A 17,377-nucleotide genomic window follows, 5' to 3' on the forward strand; every position below is an offset into this window, starting at 1 on the left:
ATTAGACGATTAGATGCACTCTAGATTCACTACCATCAATTGTAGAGGCTTGTGCATCTTAAGCATCCTCTCCATCAAGATGTGGCAAGTGGCATACCTATAATATAAATAATTTTGAACAATTGGATAATCAAAACACGTGTAACAATAATTTAAATAATTTGAACATGAAGTAATTCAAATTGGCATATCTTGTCTCAATTGCTTTGAGAAGCTCAATCTTTAAAAGAACCTAAAAAGAACAAGTGAGGTGTGGTGGTTGCAAATGAACATTTGAATCTCTCTAGCCTCTGACACCACTTGCTTCACCCAATGCATCCTTCCAATGTCTTTTAATACATTGTTCAATGGATGAACCCAACGAAGGGTCCAAAAGATAATCTTGTAAGCACCCTCTGACATCAAACTACTAATTTATACACATGTTGAAAGTTGTGATCACCTGTGCAACACTAGCGAACCCAATCTCCTCTATGGCATCTCTCAAAATGGTGAATTGGACCTCTACATCCTTACGCTTCCTTGAGCAATCTATGGCTTTTAGAAATAAGAACCAATAAGGGATGTGACAATAATATCGATGATTGCTCAATGTCTAACATTGGTCCGCTGATCCATCACAATGAAGCACCTTGCCCTAACCCAAGTTCATCTCATATCCTCCTCCAACACATTAACCTTAGAGAAGTCTTTGTTAGCGTGAATGTTGATGGTATTCCTATCGGGGAGTATGTTAGCAATGTTGGAGACACAATTCAAAGCTTATGTGTTGCATTTGTGGCAATCTTTATCATTGATGTCAACATACTTTTTATTATGTAAGACAGGCAAAGTTGTAAAGGAAGAAGTGTTCAACACAGTTTGAGGATTGATGATCAGCTTATACGCAGTAGAGGATATGTTTATCAGTATGTCTAGATGCTACAGCTATGAGCGCGTACAGAAATAAGAAGATTGGTTCGAGTTATAAGGATTTACTGAAGGTAGCTTTCAAACAACATTTCTAGAAAGTGGGTACTGTTGTTTTGATTCAATCTCCTCACAAAGATGGAATTGGCTTAAGCAAACTGAGATAGAAGTTGAAGACATGTCAGAGATGTCATGGTTAAGAGGGCATAATCAAAAAATCATCATGTGAAAAGTTATAAAGACTGTGAGCCGACAGTTTGCTTGTAATCTTGAAAAGATGTAAAATCAACATGTAACATGTATTGTAATATCTTAAGATATTGTCCTATATTATTATTGTAAATTGGGAAAGCCTCAAGGCCAAATCAATGCTTATTCTTTAGGACTTGGTATAAAGGAAGGTTGTCTCCTTTATTGTAATCATCAGTGAGATCATTTTTTTCGTTATGTGAACTTGAAAGCGAGATTCAATGCAGATAGTTATTGTATGAGCAAACTTCAATGCGAATATCTTTTGATCAGAGCAAAGATTGATGTGGATTGATGTACTGCGAGCTTCAAAGGAGTTGTATTGGCAAAGGAATTGTTGTTTAGTCAGCTCAGAAATCTTGGATATGCTTATCCGGAAGATTATCTAGTGAAGATAGTTTCTAAGGCTATGTGGACAGTGGATTTAGTTGTCCTCCTTTCAACTCCTAACAAGGTTGGAATTTCCTAATAGGGATTCAAAGTCTCCTAACAGAGACTCATATGTATTGATTGTATTTCATTGACTCCTAACAGGGTCTATCCTTTCACAAGGAAGTTTTATATTAGTAAATCATCTTTTGCGGATTATTCCCACCGAGATTTTTCCATCTAATCAAAGGTTTCCTTAGTTAACATATTTTATGTTATTGTGCATGGTTATCTTTCTATGGTTGTTGCATCTACAGTTCACATAAGAAGTTTTATATTAGTAAATCATCTTTTGCGGATTATTCCCACCGAGGTTTTTCCATCTGATCAAAGGTTTCCTTAGTTAACATATTTTATGTTATTGTGCATGGTTATCTTTCTATGGTTGTTGCATCTACAGTTCACATACTTTGGAATTAATAAAGATATTGAGAGTTGTTTTAAATGCATTACTGATTACCCCCCCCCCCCCCCCGGCTAGTTATCTTGGTGAACTTTACTTTCGAGTAGTCTTTGTCCAAGAGAGTAGTTTGTAGGTTATGATCACCAAGGGTGTGAATGAGAGACCACAATGGCTATATCTTTAACCATTTGTTTGAAATAAGATGAATGTGCTAATGTAGTAGACTAGAAAATAAAGATAAACAACAACAATTTATCCTGGGAAAACCCTTCCACTTGAAGGGAAAAGCCCAACCACACCAAAAAAACATCTGTTTAATTGATAATAGAAATGGTTCTAAAAGACAAGGCTTTCACTTGATTGACTTACAATATACCAAGCAATCACTTAAATAGATTGCATTAGACTCTTTAACTAACACACAAAAGTCTCTTCAAGTCCCAAATACAAGACCCTTCATATTTCCAAATATTCAACACTTATATTTCCATACGCATAATGTATGACATGTCTTTTTGCATAACATTTATATAAAAATATCTCTTTCAGCTGAAGATGACCATAACGGTCATAACAAACATATTTTTAACTCATAAAATTAGAGATAAAGATCTCTATTGCAGCTACAAACTTCAACACTCCCTCTTAGCAAGAGAGATTTTTATGCACACAACTGAAACCAAAGATGATAAATTCACACAACATATGTTATCTCAGCATAACATAATCTACCATAGTTACTTCATAAGCACATAGAATGGAGTCACATACATGACTTTCACCATGCCTACTCAGAGAGGGTAAAGAGAAGACTTTTATCTCAAAACTTCTCCTAGAGAAGGATACAGTTCCACTATGCTTACTCGTAGAGGGTGGAACGAGGGCTTTCACCTCAAACTTCTCTCAAAGAAGAAAACATTTCCACCATGCTTACTCGCAAAGGGTGGTCAACCGTACCTACTTGCAAAGGGTGGAACAAGGCTTTCACCTCAAACTTCTCCAAGAGAAGAATGCATTAATAACTAAGATTTTCTCTTAACATAGACTCCCTCTCAGCAAGGACAACTTTAATAACTGAGATTTTCGGAGACAACTTTAATAACTGAGATTTTCAGAGACTCCCTCTCAGCAGGGACAACTTTAATCACCACAATAAGATGGTTGACTATTGCATAAACTTGCAAAGAGTTGAACATCTCCCTCTGATGTGTAATCTCCCTCTCTGAAGGTGAATAGTCTTTCTCTAAATATGATCTTCCCCTTTTAATAAAGTGTCATCAGTTTTAGTATCAAGACTGCAAACAATGTTGCATAATCTCTCACAATCCTATTGCATTCATGATGAGAATCAACATCATCTAGTGTAACCTACCCATCTAATCTTAGCTTCATTATAAGCCCCAGCTGGTGCAAACACCCAGCAAGGTATTATAAGTAATATTATCTGATTGAATCCCCTTTATGCCTCATTTATGCAAACAGGCCCAACAAACCTTCCCAGTTGTATCCACCTTTGGCACATGCATTTATGATAGAATTGTATGTGATAGGATTGGGAGTTATCCTCTCCCTTTTCATCTTGTAAACAGATGAAGCCAAGACTCGTACTGTCCATTCTGACCATAAGCATTTATCAGTGCTGAGAAGGAATCTGCAATCCAACCCACACTTTGCTCGGGCATTTCCTCAAAATAAATAAATCTCAGAACATTTTTTTCAAGCAAAACATGAACTTGAAATAGAGAGGAGTGCCAACTACATTTAAAAAAATGCATATCGTTCAATGAGCAATATTAAAATAAAGGAATACTTATCTGAATATGATTGCATCAAATATGGCCATGTAGCTAATTTGGATGTATTGCTTAACAAAACAATGAAGAAATCACCTCTTCAAAACAGAGATCACCACTCGAATAGAAGTCTCTAAAAATATATATATACCTTGCACTGTGCTTGCAAAAAGGCTAAAACAAATTGTCTTTTTGGCTCATGAGAGAAGCCTGAAAATAAGACAAAAACCACGGCTGGTAATAATACTGAGAAAGAATAAGTCCATGCAAAGAAAAGTCTTTACGGAGGAAAGATGATAGACAAAGCTCATTAGAATACAAAAGACCCAGCAGAAAAGAAAAAAAAAAGGAAGAGAAGTGCCCAAACATAATAAAAGAAAACTCTGCCAAGAAGAAACGGAAGAAGTCCCAAGCAACTTCTAACAAAAAATATGGAAAAACCCATACTGAGAACAGTGATATTCTCATCAATCAAAACAGCAACCCGACAAAGGAGGGAAGTCAATAGAGAACAGAAATATGACACTATGAGTAATCGACCAAATCAGACTTGAATTGATGATGGATACAAACCAAAATGAATGCTTCACCCTTGACAGATATGCAGAATAAACAATCTTATCCCTACTAGTTCTCGAGCACGAGATGCGTCCCTCTATGCTAAAAAGTTCCTTCATGCATAAGACGTGCCTATATCAGTTGAGATTTTAACTATAATTTATTTGAATATCCCTGTGGAATGAAGCGATAGCACCTATCACATATAACATTGACAATCATGATAAACAGAAAACCAAAAAGAAAAACACACTCTGGATGTGAATTGGGATCTTCAAAGACATTTCAATTTCTGCCAATACTTTACATGATCCTGCTGAGACAGAATAAGATGTGACCGTCCAGATCTTCCAGAGTACCATCATAACTCCTGTCACACCCCTTTTTATTGACACTTTTATATCTATGCATTTATAAATGGTTTTATTTACAATGGTATTGTTTCCCTAAATGGTTTTATTTACAATGGTATTGTTGCCCTAAATGGGTTTTCCATACAGTGGTATTGTGATAATCTGTGCCCTAGGCCATTATGTACACTAAACAGACCAAACCCTAGATGGAAATTCCGTTTACGGAAGGTAAGAGATCTTTAACTTGAGACTTGTAATCTGTTAAGGGATTATAACTAAGAATTGAGCGGGAATTGTTGATTACGAGCAAAGGTGTTCATAGTCATAATGATGATGTTGTGTTTATTTTATAACTTTAAATAGCTTGTTATCAAGGTCTAACCACCTAACAGGATTGGATGTAGGAAGAACATGACACAAACCTGAAGAGAGAGGAGGTATCACTAGGAAAAGGGATGTGGGATGATCAAGTTCAATTCTTGGGAAATGGGACAACCTGACAGTTTCACCTAGATGACCAAGTAACCTTAACCAGAGGATGTCATCATTTCTATTATTTGATCAAGGACTTCTAATCATTCAACAACTTTCAGTCAATTTGGAAACATTAAAATCCAAATGTCCCTACCCTCTTTTAATCCTTGACAATTCTCCGTCAAGAGAATATTCTTACTTAAAACAATTTTTATATTATATTAATCAAGTCATAATTGAGGTGGAGACTTGAAGACAACATATTGCCACCCCATAGCTCTTAGACCCTCTTTTCATCACTAAATTTCATTATTCTTGAGCGTTATCTTCTTCCTTGGTCACTTTAATATTTAATTAGAGTAAATCCAAATTATAACTGGGGTCACAACTTTACCACCCACCGATTTGCCTCTTTTGAGCACACCCGATCATTATTCGCATATAGTTTTATGTCTCCATAGTGGAAGAAATGGATAATCGCATCAACCTAACTAAATCCTTAAATATTAAACTTGTAAACCTTCTTGCAGAAGCAATTTGGTTGCTCAATGAGGTGGCCAAAGATGGAACCACGTGATTGATCCTAAGGTTTTAGGGATTCTTTTGCATAGGCTATGAGAAAGATGAAATGATTAGTATCAAAAACACTGGGAACAAAAATGTCTACCACCCTCTCAATGGAAGGATTCGGGGAAAACAATTAACACACCTTCTTGATTTGAACAGTGAGCAAATGCGAGTAGGGAGAGTCTTCAGCTCACGGTGGAAGTGAGAGAATCCAGAGCCACCATCATTGTTTTGATCAAGCACATAAAATACTCAAGCAAAAGTTGTCTATCCTTAAGCGGTATTGTATGAATCAAGAATGTTTAAACAAGTCGTTCCAGGCTCAATCTTGTTTGGGATTAATCTTCTTACGTTCACTCTTTAATAAAAGTTTTGGTTTCTTTGTTATCTGAAAACATGAATCGATTATTTCAGATCATAAATAGTAGACATCCCTTCATGATTATAGAGGTTGATTTCTCTATTTCGAAAAGCATGATTTGAATGTATCGGTTCGGAATAGGAGAACAACTTCTAAATAAAAGGACATCCTTCGAGTGTAGTTTACTTAATCTTATAGCTACTTTCTAAACTTTGCTCTCAAAAGATTCTTGAACAACTACAGAAAGCTGACTGTGGTCCGCAATCCATTCCATGCATAAAGATTTTTGAACTTTGGAATTCAACAGTTGTCTTTGTAACAAGAATGAAATTTTCTCTTTTAACCCTTCAGAAGTATAGCCAGGAGGCAATATGTAGAAGCACCTATTAAGCTGTAACTAACGAAAATTTGCATGAGGAACCAGATCAATAAACCGTACCAATCTCGTCATAACTATCCATACTAGCTCTTACGAACTAAATCTCTTGTGATTGCTCTGATCAAATGAAAACTAGATAAATCTCAACATTGTGAGTAAAACTTGAAAGCTCGTGAAGCACATTCTAAGGTAATTCTGAATCAACTGACACTTCTCACACTCATCAAAGATTTAACCTTCTCAAGAAAATTATCTAGAAGGTGAGACGTTGACTCCATACTCAAGAAATCCTTGGCCAAGGTGAAACCCATGGACGTCGGAATAGGGTTATTAGGTAGCTAGGAGCTATAGACGATGATTGGTCACGATGTAAGTAACTCGACCACCAGATTCCTAGGAACATGTCTTAATCATCCACCATCACTTGCAGAGGGCCGAGTCTGCTTGGAATCCCCAAGAAGCCTAGAAGGGATCTCTTATGATCCATAGTTGGGTGGTTAAATGCTCCGGTGATGCCTTCTCCCTTAGACAAAGATTCTAGCCCAAGACATGGTGCCTTGCTCTTACCACTTCTATCCTGATGGAACATCTCTTAAGTACAATTGGTGAGTCTTCTTTTCCGATTCATGGTTTGTTTTTACAAAAATTGAACAGTTACATAGAAAGTATACAGTAGATGTAACTTTGTTATTTCCATTTAAATTGAACGACCAATATCCTTTTCTACTCATAAAGGTGTAATATTTATATGATAGATTTCTTTTACTTTGTTGTTCCAAATATGTTGGAAAGATAGTAGCAATTAATACTCATAATTCCTTTTTTCTTTCAAAATATATGCTCATCATAGAACTGTCCTTTGCAATGGCAAAAAAAATAGATCAGTTTTGAAAACTTATAGAAAACTTCTCTCATTAACTTTAGCTTGTTACAACTCCCAAATAAGATGTAAAAGATGGCCAAATTACAAAAATAAAGCAAAGTCTTCTCAAAACAATAGAAGCACAACATACGGCATATTTCCAAGTGAAATTCCCAGTGAACACGAAAACAAATTGTCATTGTAGTTTATTGGCTCAAGAAAAAAAGACCATCCAAAACCATCATCAGATCTTTATTGCAGGTATAAACACAAAACTCTTAAATAGAAATCTGAGACAAAACACAGACAACCGGACAAAAGAGACTTGCTGCTATCAAAACTTGAAACCTAGCTCTGATACCATGTCAATGTAATAGCCCAGAAAATAAAGATAAACAGCAATATGAGAAATTAGAAAAAGGAACAAGAAGATTGTAACATCCCACTTTTCCCGGGTCTTAACTAAAAACTAACATATCAAAGAATACAATTATTACTTCATTTTCATAGGAAGACAATTATATTAATTACGTTCATGTGAATGAGATTAACGGTTACAATCAGTTAAACGAAATTTCATAACTAACAATTGAAAACACCATCAATGAATTTATTATGGAAATTAAAATCTACATACAATGGAATTCGAAACCGAAATCAATCTAGGGAGGCTTCAGCAAACACTCGGGTTAGTCCATAAATACCACTTAGGATCAAATGACAATTACCATCCAATACCACTAGATCAAAATCAAATGACGATTACCATTAAATACCACTTTTATCAATTAGGACATCAATTACCATTGGATCATTTAGGGCATCATATACCACTGTATCAATTAGGACATCAATTACTATCATTTAGGGCGTCAGATACCACTGTATCACTTAGGGCATTAGATACCACTGTATCATTTGGGGCGTCAGATACCTCTATTTCATTTCTTTTCTTCCTATTGCTAACAATTACATTGACGAGAAGGGTTGCTTTCATTAAAGGAAATACCTGAAGTCAACGAAATAAATTAATCCATCATATCTTCTACCTGCATAAATATCATAAAAATAAAAATACCTGTTACCAATAAAGGTTTGAATGCTCAACTTATCTTTAACTGCTACACGTCCTGACACCTCGTGGAGAGGGGAAACATTGTCAGGGGCTTAACCACCAAACCACAGACCTCAAACTTATCCCCACACTTTCTCTAACTAGAAAGGCCCTCCCTACCCGAAATAGACATAGAACACCTTGTCAACAACTGAGCATCCTGGTATATAATCACACCACTCGACTTGACAACAGAGAATGGATTGGACATGCATGAGCTATCAAATGATTCCTTTTAGAATAATAAATAATTGTTATGTCACATTTGAGATTTGTTTTCATGCTAATGCAGATTCCTCTCTCACCTCTTCACCCTTTTCCTTGGCTATATAGCCAAGTGAGTCCCAGGTGATTTAATCTCAGAGCAACCAGCTCTTTCTATTGATCCTCAACTAATATAAGAATATTATATGTTTCCAACTCATCACAATCTGTGATTCCAAGAAATGTAATCTTTAAGGCTTGTAAAATAAATATCATTTAATTCTGACTTTCAATGGTATAAATAAAATATGATAGCATGTCATGGATACTTGGCTTTTATTTACCATAAACAGCTCTATCTTAGAGAAGGTCTAACTGATGATATTTAAGCAAGATGATTTGCATCATGATACAAGACTATATCTTACTATTATAGAAAATTGGAATGCAGCAATATCTGATAATAAAACATATTGCAATCCTTGGAATATAAACACCACATAACCTGGTTAAATCTAAAATTAGAATGGTGTCTTGTAGGATTCTATTAATCAGCCCCATCCTTTATGGAAGAAATGCAAACTCCAGTGTGATTAAACAATCACGTCTTCAATAAATCATCAATGGCAATTTGTGGATGAAATATACAATTAATAACAATGGTAAATTTCAGAGATATCGTACTGTATCTGTAGAGGTATCCGTAATATAAGAAGAAGATGGGTGCCAAAAAGAGGAAGTCAGATGGTATGGAGAAGAAATTAAGTGCAATAAAAAGAAGTCGGGTGCTAAAAAAAGAAGTCGAGTGATGAGTTAAATTGTCTTCCAACTCACTTGGCTCCAAAATATAAGAGGTATTTAGAAGTCTCTTTGGCTTCCAAGAAGCCGTAACCTACCGAGAAGAGACTTGGCTCTTGATTGCTAATAAAATATGTCAAATGTTCATTTCGATTTTAGCAAGAATAAATAAGGAAAAGAATTTTAAAGGTTACAAATCAAAAGAATAATATAAACATATTTATGCATGTAAATATATTTTATTAAGATGGCACATATTAAATGTTTATCCAAGGTCGTACCTTTTAATTATGTATATCTAAATACATGTTTCATCTTGGAAGATTTATTTTATCTTCTTGTACATGCATCTAAATGTACGTATTAAATAGATAAAATCTTGTATAAAAATAATACTATGATGTCACCTTTAATATTTAATGATGTGGTGGAAAAGTCAACCAAAAGCCTTTTGAGGTACGCATTAATTAAGTTAAAATGATTAATATTTATTTAATAGCTCATGCGTGTCCATTAATTGTATCATGTTATGCAGTCACTAGGTCCTCAACCATGGCGATTCATGATTCATACCCATTTGCCCAATGATGGTGATGATTCTGTGCCCAATTCTTTTCTAACAATGCTTCCACCCCTTAATGTGCTCCCTACAAAAAAATTCTCTGCAGTTAAATCATATTACCATAACAAGTTATTAATCATAAATAATCATAACGGCTAACCGCCTTTTCAACTCCATGAATTCATGATAAATAATCAACTAGCATGTTATCTTCATCTAAAATTATAACAACTAACCATCTTACAATTTCACAAGATAATGACAAATTTAACTGTCAACTGACTTCATGTGAACCTCAACGACTATATGAACATTTTAAATTGGGTCGAAAATTGGGATGTAACAAAGACAACAATTTAACTTAGTAAAACCCAACCACACCAGCAAAACATCTATTTTATTGATAATAGAAATGGTTCTAAAATACAAGGCTTTCACTTGATTGATTTACAATATACCAAGCAATCACTTAAATAGATTACATTAGACTCTTCAACTAACACATGAAAGTCTCTTCAAGTCCCAAATACAAGACCCTTTATATTTCCATACGCATGACGTATGACATGTTTTTTTTCATAATATTAATATAAAAATATCTCTTTCAGCTGAAGATGACCATAATAGTCATAACAAACATATTTCTATCTCATAAAATTAGAGCAAAAAATCTCTATCGCAACTACAAACTTCAACAAAATGGACCAAATGAAATGGGATAGCATTAGCAAAAACTAATTTAGCAATGGATGACTCTATAACTTTCTATTCTTGTGCATTAAACATAATGGATGACTCTATAACTTTCTATTCTTGTGCATTAAACATACTTTCAACTTTTCCTCCCTTGTCACCACCAATTACCTTCCTCTTTCCTCTTGTCTCAATATAACTAGTACCAATAGTGGATGACAGGCCTAGATGATTGTGCACTTGATAAAGTAGTTAATGGCATTTTCAAACCTTGTTTCCCTATTTCAGCCTCCATGTGTAATTTACAGCACTCTATTCTCTCCTCTTCAGTTAAATATGGGCAAGCCATAACCCCATGGCATGCAATACCCAGAAAGTGAGACTTCACCCTTGTATATATGCCCCCAAAGTCGTCCTTAGAAACATGACTGTAATGTCCCCATCCTTTTAGCAACTAAGTGGAGTTCTTAGCCTTCACGTTCTCCAAAGGCTAAGTGGAGAAATAAGGGGAAATTGATTAAATTAATTTCTTATAAAGTCATTAAATAAATTTAAATTAAAAGGTGACTTTATATTTAATTAATTTAATTAATTATTGTATTACAAGGGAGAAGCTTCTAGAGAGTGCATTAATTATTGGAAAGGAGGAAGCCTCTAGTAATTTAATTTTCTAGAAGCACAATTAATTATTGTATTGCAAGAAAGGAGTTTCTAGAGAGTGCATTAATTATTGGAAGGGGGAAGCTTCTAGTAAATGCAATTAATTAATATTTTATTTCCTTCTAGAAGGGTGAAGGAAAAGTATAGAGGTGGGAGCTTTATTGTTTAGCATCGGATGATGGTGAATCGCATTTGATAGGAACTTGGATATACAGTTCTGTTCTTGGCATTAGAGGACGTCCATCCTCTCTTGTGACATTCTAGACATCATTCCCTTGGGGTTTGGCCTTTGGAATACATTGCTATCAACTCATTAACAGGCAGCTTGGATGCATTTCCAGCTATAGGCAGATTGGGTGTAATTAGTGAGTTGAACAATTTGTTATGTATTTGATGATGCTGGAGTAATTAGTGAGTTGCTATGTATTTAATTTTATTAGTTTGAGAACTAATATTATTTCAGCCGTAGTTCAATTTTCAGTTTGCATGAATTATGTTGTTTAAATCTATGCAAAGACATTACAATCTCTTTCAGCAATTGGTTTAGTTCTTGGGCATTTCTAGGGTGCCCATTACAATGACAATCCCACACCCTAGTCCCTCCTGCATTTTTTTACTTTTGACCCCTAGGCCTAACATATTGGAGAAGATGCCTTTTTTTTAAAGGACAATCTGAATAATTTTCTCATGATTGTTGAAGGTCACTTCACAAATCATGTTGTTGATGCCCACTACTATCCTCAACACTATGAGTTTGAGTTTGAGTTTGACCACCCCAAAGTCTTCCTCACTGCTACGACTCCCAAATTCTTCCTCACTGCTGCTCATCTTGGTTTTTAAATTTTCTTGAGATTAAAGAATGAAGTTGAACCAAAACAATCAAAAAAAATTTTAAAAATCAAACTCTATTATGCTTATAATTTGAAAAACAATAAACAAGCATGTAATGATGTATAAACACACTTCTTCCAAGCACTTGCTTCCAAAGATGATCAAATCACTTCCATAAGCCCTTGTGGCTGCTCCTTCAAATCAAAAATCGAAACCCTTGCTGCTGCTTTGAGCAAGAGAGTAGAAGTGTGAAACGATGAAATGGTGTGGATGAAAAAAAATGAAGAAATCATAACATAAGCCACGTCTCTGGATATTTAGGGCAAGTCTGGTGGAGGGGCACACAAAATGACCCCCTATAAGCGAAGGTGGACACGGAATTTTTTTTACTTTTTCTATGATTTGTTGTTGGGGATGACTAATCATCTCAGAGATAGTCGAAGGATGGCAACACCATCCATGGTCGTCCCTAGGACATACAACTGTCCCCAAATTTTTTGGTGATGTCCATGGGTTTCTGGAACATCCCACTCTATTTTTCTGAAATTTGGGCATCATGTAAAGATGTCCCACTCTTTGTTTCAAAATTTTGAGGATGGGGTGGAGACTTCCCACTCTTTTTTCAAATTTTTGGGACGGGTGGAGACTTCCCACTCTTTTTTCAAATGATGGGGACGGTGTGGAGACATCCCCCTCTTTTTTCAAATGATGGGGACGGTGTGGAGACATCCCCCTCTTTTTTCAAATTTGGGGATAGGGGCGGAGATGTCCCCTAGCTACCCCCACCCCCAAAACATCCTCAGTACAGGGATAAGGGTTTTCGGTTTGGGGATGCGTCCCCAAGTAACACTGAAGATTACAATTAAACTTTTGGGTACCATTACTAAGATCAGCTGCAAACAAAGTCACAAAGGATTTTACAATGACTTTGTATCATTGTCATTTGTGCAGGGCAATTGTCTAGGCTCATGAAAGTAGGGGCAATAGAGAATCTATTGAGTTCTCAAGAGGAGATATTTGATGTTGCCATAAAACCCTAATATTCCTATCAAATGATGTGCACAAGTCTTTTCTTGATACCAAAGCTTCAACCTTATTTGTTGAGCTATCTAGATGTCCTTTGTGCACCCTATCTTTTAGGGAGAAATGAATTGTAATAACTAATGCAAGGACCCAAAAAATATTGATGTACGCCGCTTAAGTTTTGAACATAGAAATTAAAACCCTCATCAATGCTGCCCTGCGACAATTTTGCATTGCAATAATAAACATCTCTTGGCACTGAGATGGATTTTTTTAATTTTAAATGTGGATCTGAACAAGAAAGATCATGATGTTTAGGCGGATCACTGTCAAAATAATATTTTAAGACCTCTACATTGCTAGGAATTGGGAAAACATATTTATCTATAAAGACACTAAAACAGAAAAACAAGGGCAATATGTGATCAGAGATGATTCAATTTATTTTACGTTATAATAATGGCACATAAAAGAGATCAGGGAACATCAGAAGCCAAGTAATCCAGTAGCTTAAGAGAAAATCGTAACATCTGTTTTGAGCTTGCATTTCAAGAATAACTCTTTTTTTACAGTGAAAAATCCGTGCAGTGTAGAAGCACAGGCACTGTTCATTAAACTATTCCACGTTTTCCAAAACTGAGAAAAATCATGTTCATCTTAAAAGGCACGTCAACTTAGAAATACACTATCTTATATTAATGAGACGGGTGTGCTGTTCCGTGTCGGAAAATAGTCCTGCTAACCCTAAAAGATACTTTAACCTAGAAACATACCATCCTAGACTCAGGAGAGTGACCTTCCTAGACCAAACTGCTTTTCAGAAGTGGCCATACAATTTAAATCCAAAACCCTAATTTAGCCTGGCCCTTCGAATATATAAAAGAAAAAGAAAAGTTTCCAAATGATCTCAGAACGAAATGTACCGTATTTCATTCCATAATTGCGACGCCTCCAGCAGCCTTGATCTTCTCTATAATTTCGTTTGCCATTTCTTTAGTCAGCCCCTGCTTCAAAATAACAGGCGCTTTCTCCACAAGCTCCTTGGCCTCCTTCAACCCTAGATCAGTGAACGCCCTAACTTCCTTGATAACCTTGATTTTAGCAGCACTGTCAAATTTCTCCAGCTTCACATTAAATGCAGTCTTTTCGATCTTCTTTTCTTCAACTTTTGGAGCACCGGCAGCAACGGGCATGGCCATGGCTGCGTCAGATGAAAGCATTTGCAAGCGGGGTGCCCTGAGCTTGTCTGTGAGGCAGGGCCCAATCTGTCGCCTTTCTTCAGGAGGCAAGTTAGCTATTTCATCTGCAAGCTTCAGGATTTTATCGGACGGGGGAGACCTCGGCCCGTATGGCTCATAACGCACGGGTATTTTCAGCTTTTTCTCGGGCTGGGCTTCTGTTGAAAAGCTGAGCTGATCAAATGCCCGTCTATTGGATCGTGTCCGTGATTTTATACATAATAATAGTCTGTTCCATAGGGGAGATATCATGTTTTACTTAAGGTGAACGTATGCAGGAAATGAACTTATCAGACAGCGTCCGTTTTGGTATGCTCAGCACAGCATGGATCTCGAACCTGCCATAATCCCTATTCAAAAATAGTTTCCAACAGAAACGGCTGCGGAAGCTTTTTTTTCTCCAGATCCCTGTTAAAGGAGGCCTGGTAACCTTTACAATAGATAATTTAGGTGATGTTGATCTCCGATAGCAAATATTACTGTAGAGTATTGATCTCCTCAAACTTGTTGATAGCTGATTTAAGTATTAAATGTTTTTAAAGTTTTTTTAATCTTAAGTATTTCACTTATGTAATTTTTTTTTTTTTTATTTATTTATTTATTGATAAGTCAGGTTTATATATGTGTGTTTTATATTTTTTTTTGATGAATAGTCCTTTTCAATTAATAAAATTTACTAAGATTACAATTCACAAAAAAGGGGCTGGGGGATACAGGATCACCTCGCGAATGAGTTCAAACGGCCGAAGTCGGAATAAACAACATGGCCGCAGCCAAAAACTATAAACTATTCATCAAAAAAAAAAAAGTAAACCTCAAGCTGCCAAGGCAGTACCAGCAGAGGGAGGAGGATCATCTTTATCAGGAAATCCCCACGCATCAGTGGGATTGTGAGGCGGAATGGGAACGGTCCAGCCGTCAGCAGCATCTGCAAGATCTGGGGTAGTCGCAGTCTCTGCACCCTTCTTGTCTGGCCGTGGAGGAGAAATTGCCAAGGCCAGCCGAGGAAACTTACCAGAGTGCGCCCGTCCAGGGGGAGGAGCCGGAGACCGGCCAGAAACCCGCCCAGGGGGGAATCGGGGACCAGCCAGAACCACCACACGATGGGGAAGCGGAGCGACACCTCCAACCGCCATGACCACCGCTGGGAGAGCGGTGGCGGGGACCCTGGGAGCGCGGCGTGTGTGAATGGCGGCCAGAGGACTGGCGTCGGGAATGGCAACCGCGAGACAAGGAGGCATCGGTCGAGGCATCCGGAAGCACTCTAGCAATGGTGCAAGAAGCATTGCCCCAATGATTTAACAATTCCTGTAAGTGGGCAACCTCCAGGGCAACTTTATTAGCTTGCACTTGTATCTGCATAATGACATTGTTACAAATGCATGCCTTAATGTACATTGCAATGTTAACATCCAAAAAATTGTGAGTGAATAAAACTGCATTCCTATCTTTCCATAGAGAAAACAAAATTTACATCCTGAAAGTATGCCAAATCTGGGAGAACTTTCGAGGAAATCTGGGGGAATCACCCAACAGGATCATGTGCCATGAAAAAGTTTCGGGCCTGAAAGGCTTGAAAAAATCATGAATCCAGTGCCAATAATTCTGAGCACGCTTGCAAAACCAAAAAATATGCAAAAAGGACTCAGGTTGGCCACAGAAGGGGCATCTGGGATCAAGAACCCCAATGTGCTTGAGCCGAGGCCCCAGGGGAAGACCTTGGAAGGCAAGGCACCAAGCAAAGTGAGCAATCTTAGGTTCTGTAATGGCACTCCAAATGGTGTCGAACCGTTTTCTCCATTGAGAAAGCGAAGAATGCAAATGCCATCGTTGATTAAGCGTGTCCACCATCGAAAGGTGGGGCGAAAGCCATCTGTATCCCATATTGGGCTTATAATTGATAAATAGAGTGGCAGGAAACCACTTCCAATCATACCACCAAGGATGAACAGACTGAATCTCCACTTTATGAAGTAAGTGCACAGGGATGGAAGATAACAGAAGGTCATAAGTCTGGCGATCGGCACGAACAAGGCGGTATTGAACTTGCATATCTTCCCATGACCTGAAATTCGTGGTTACTCTTGAAAAAATGTCCTTGGTAGTGCGGATGCCACGTTTAAAGAAATGCAGAGCACTGGCACCTTGAGTTTTGGCAAGAGCAGTACCCTGGAAGGCAAACAAGGAAGACCACCAAATGTTCTGTTGATTTAAGGACAGCCCATTGCGAAACTCATTACCAACCCAACGAAGCCAAGGTTTAACAGCTTCCCAGGCTTTCCAGATGCTCTTTATAACAAAAGAGCCCTGTATGACCACTGGTTCACACATAGTGAGAAGGGTTTGAAAACCAATCCCCTTCCATGTCGATCTGTTAGCAGGGAAGCCTGAAGAGATGCAATGCTTGACAAGAATTTTCCAGGCTTCATCTCCAGAAATAGCTCTGATAATCCATTTAGCACAGAGGGCAAGGCCCTGCTTCCGAGTGGAAAGCAGGCCGAGACCCCCAGATTCGCTTGAGAGACAACAAAAATCTCAAGCAACTCTATGAAAACCATGATGGTCAGAACCAGAGGCCCAAAGAAAATCTCTGAGCAAACGTTCTAATTTGAGATAGGAAGCTTTGGAGGGAGCCCAACAAGAAGAATAATACACATGGGTGGTAGCCAAAATCTTAGAACAAATCTGAAATTTACCAGCAAGAGAAAGTGGCTTAGTGATCCAATAATCAAGCTTTTTGCTAATCTTTGTAAGCACAGCATTCCAAAGTTCCACAGGGGAAGCCTGGAAAGCAAAGAGAATGCCAAGAAAGCGGAAGATTTCTCCATGAGTAACCCATTTCCATTGGAATTGATTGAGCCAAAGTGGAGCTGGCAAAAAAGATTGTCAGTAGTAGAGTGTTTTATGCCATTGAATG

The 17,377-nt window shown here is 37.2% G+C and overlaps 1 protein-coding gene across 3 annotated transcripts in view; it reads right to left on the reverse strand.

Annotated features, from left to right (window-relative positions):
• LOC149563333 (uncharacterized) overlaps window positions 1–14,963 on the reverse strand; it is a 32,560-nt gene extending 17,597 nt beyond the window's left edge. Inside the window, exons 1-2 of one of the 3 annotated variants that reach the window (XM_089826684.1) lie at window positions 14,146–14,963; window positions 9,673–10,100 (exon numbers count right to left, since the gene is read on the reverse strand). In XM_089826684.1, coding sequence (XP_089682810.1) covers window positions 14,152–14,712 — 561 coding nt within the window. In that variant the 5' untranslated portion in view covers window positions 14,713–14,963 and the 3' untranslated portion in view covers window positions 9,673–10,100; window positions 14,146–14,151. Of the gene's footprint in view, window positions 1–9,672; window positions 10,101–14,145 lie in introns of those variants that run through there. The other 2 variants (XM_089826683.1, XM_089826685.1) reach the window with 2 other exon arrangements.
• Between the last annotated feature and the right edge of the window lie 2,414 nt (window positions 14,964–17,377).

This window comes from Cupressus sempervirens, chromosome 4 (assembly GCF_028749045.1).
Source record: "Cupressus sempervirens isolate cs-2001-9-10 chromosome 4, ASM2874904v1, whole genome shotgun sequence".
Lineage (NCBI taxonomy): Eukaryota > Viridiplantae > Streptophyta > Pinopsida > Cupressales > Cupressaceae > Cupressus > Cupressus sempervirens.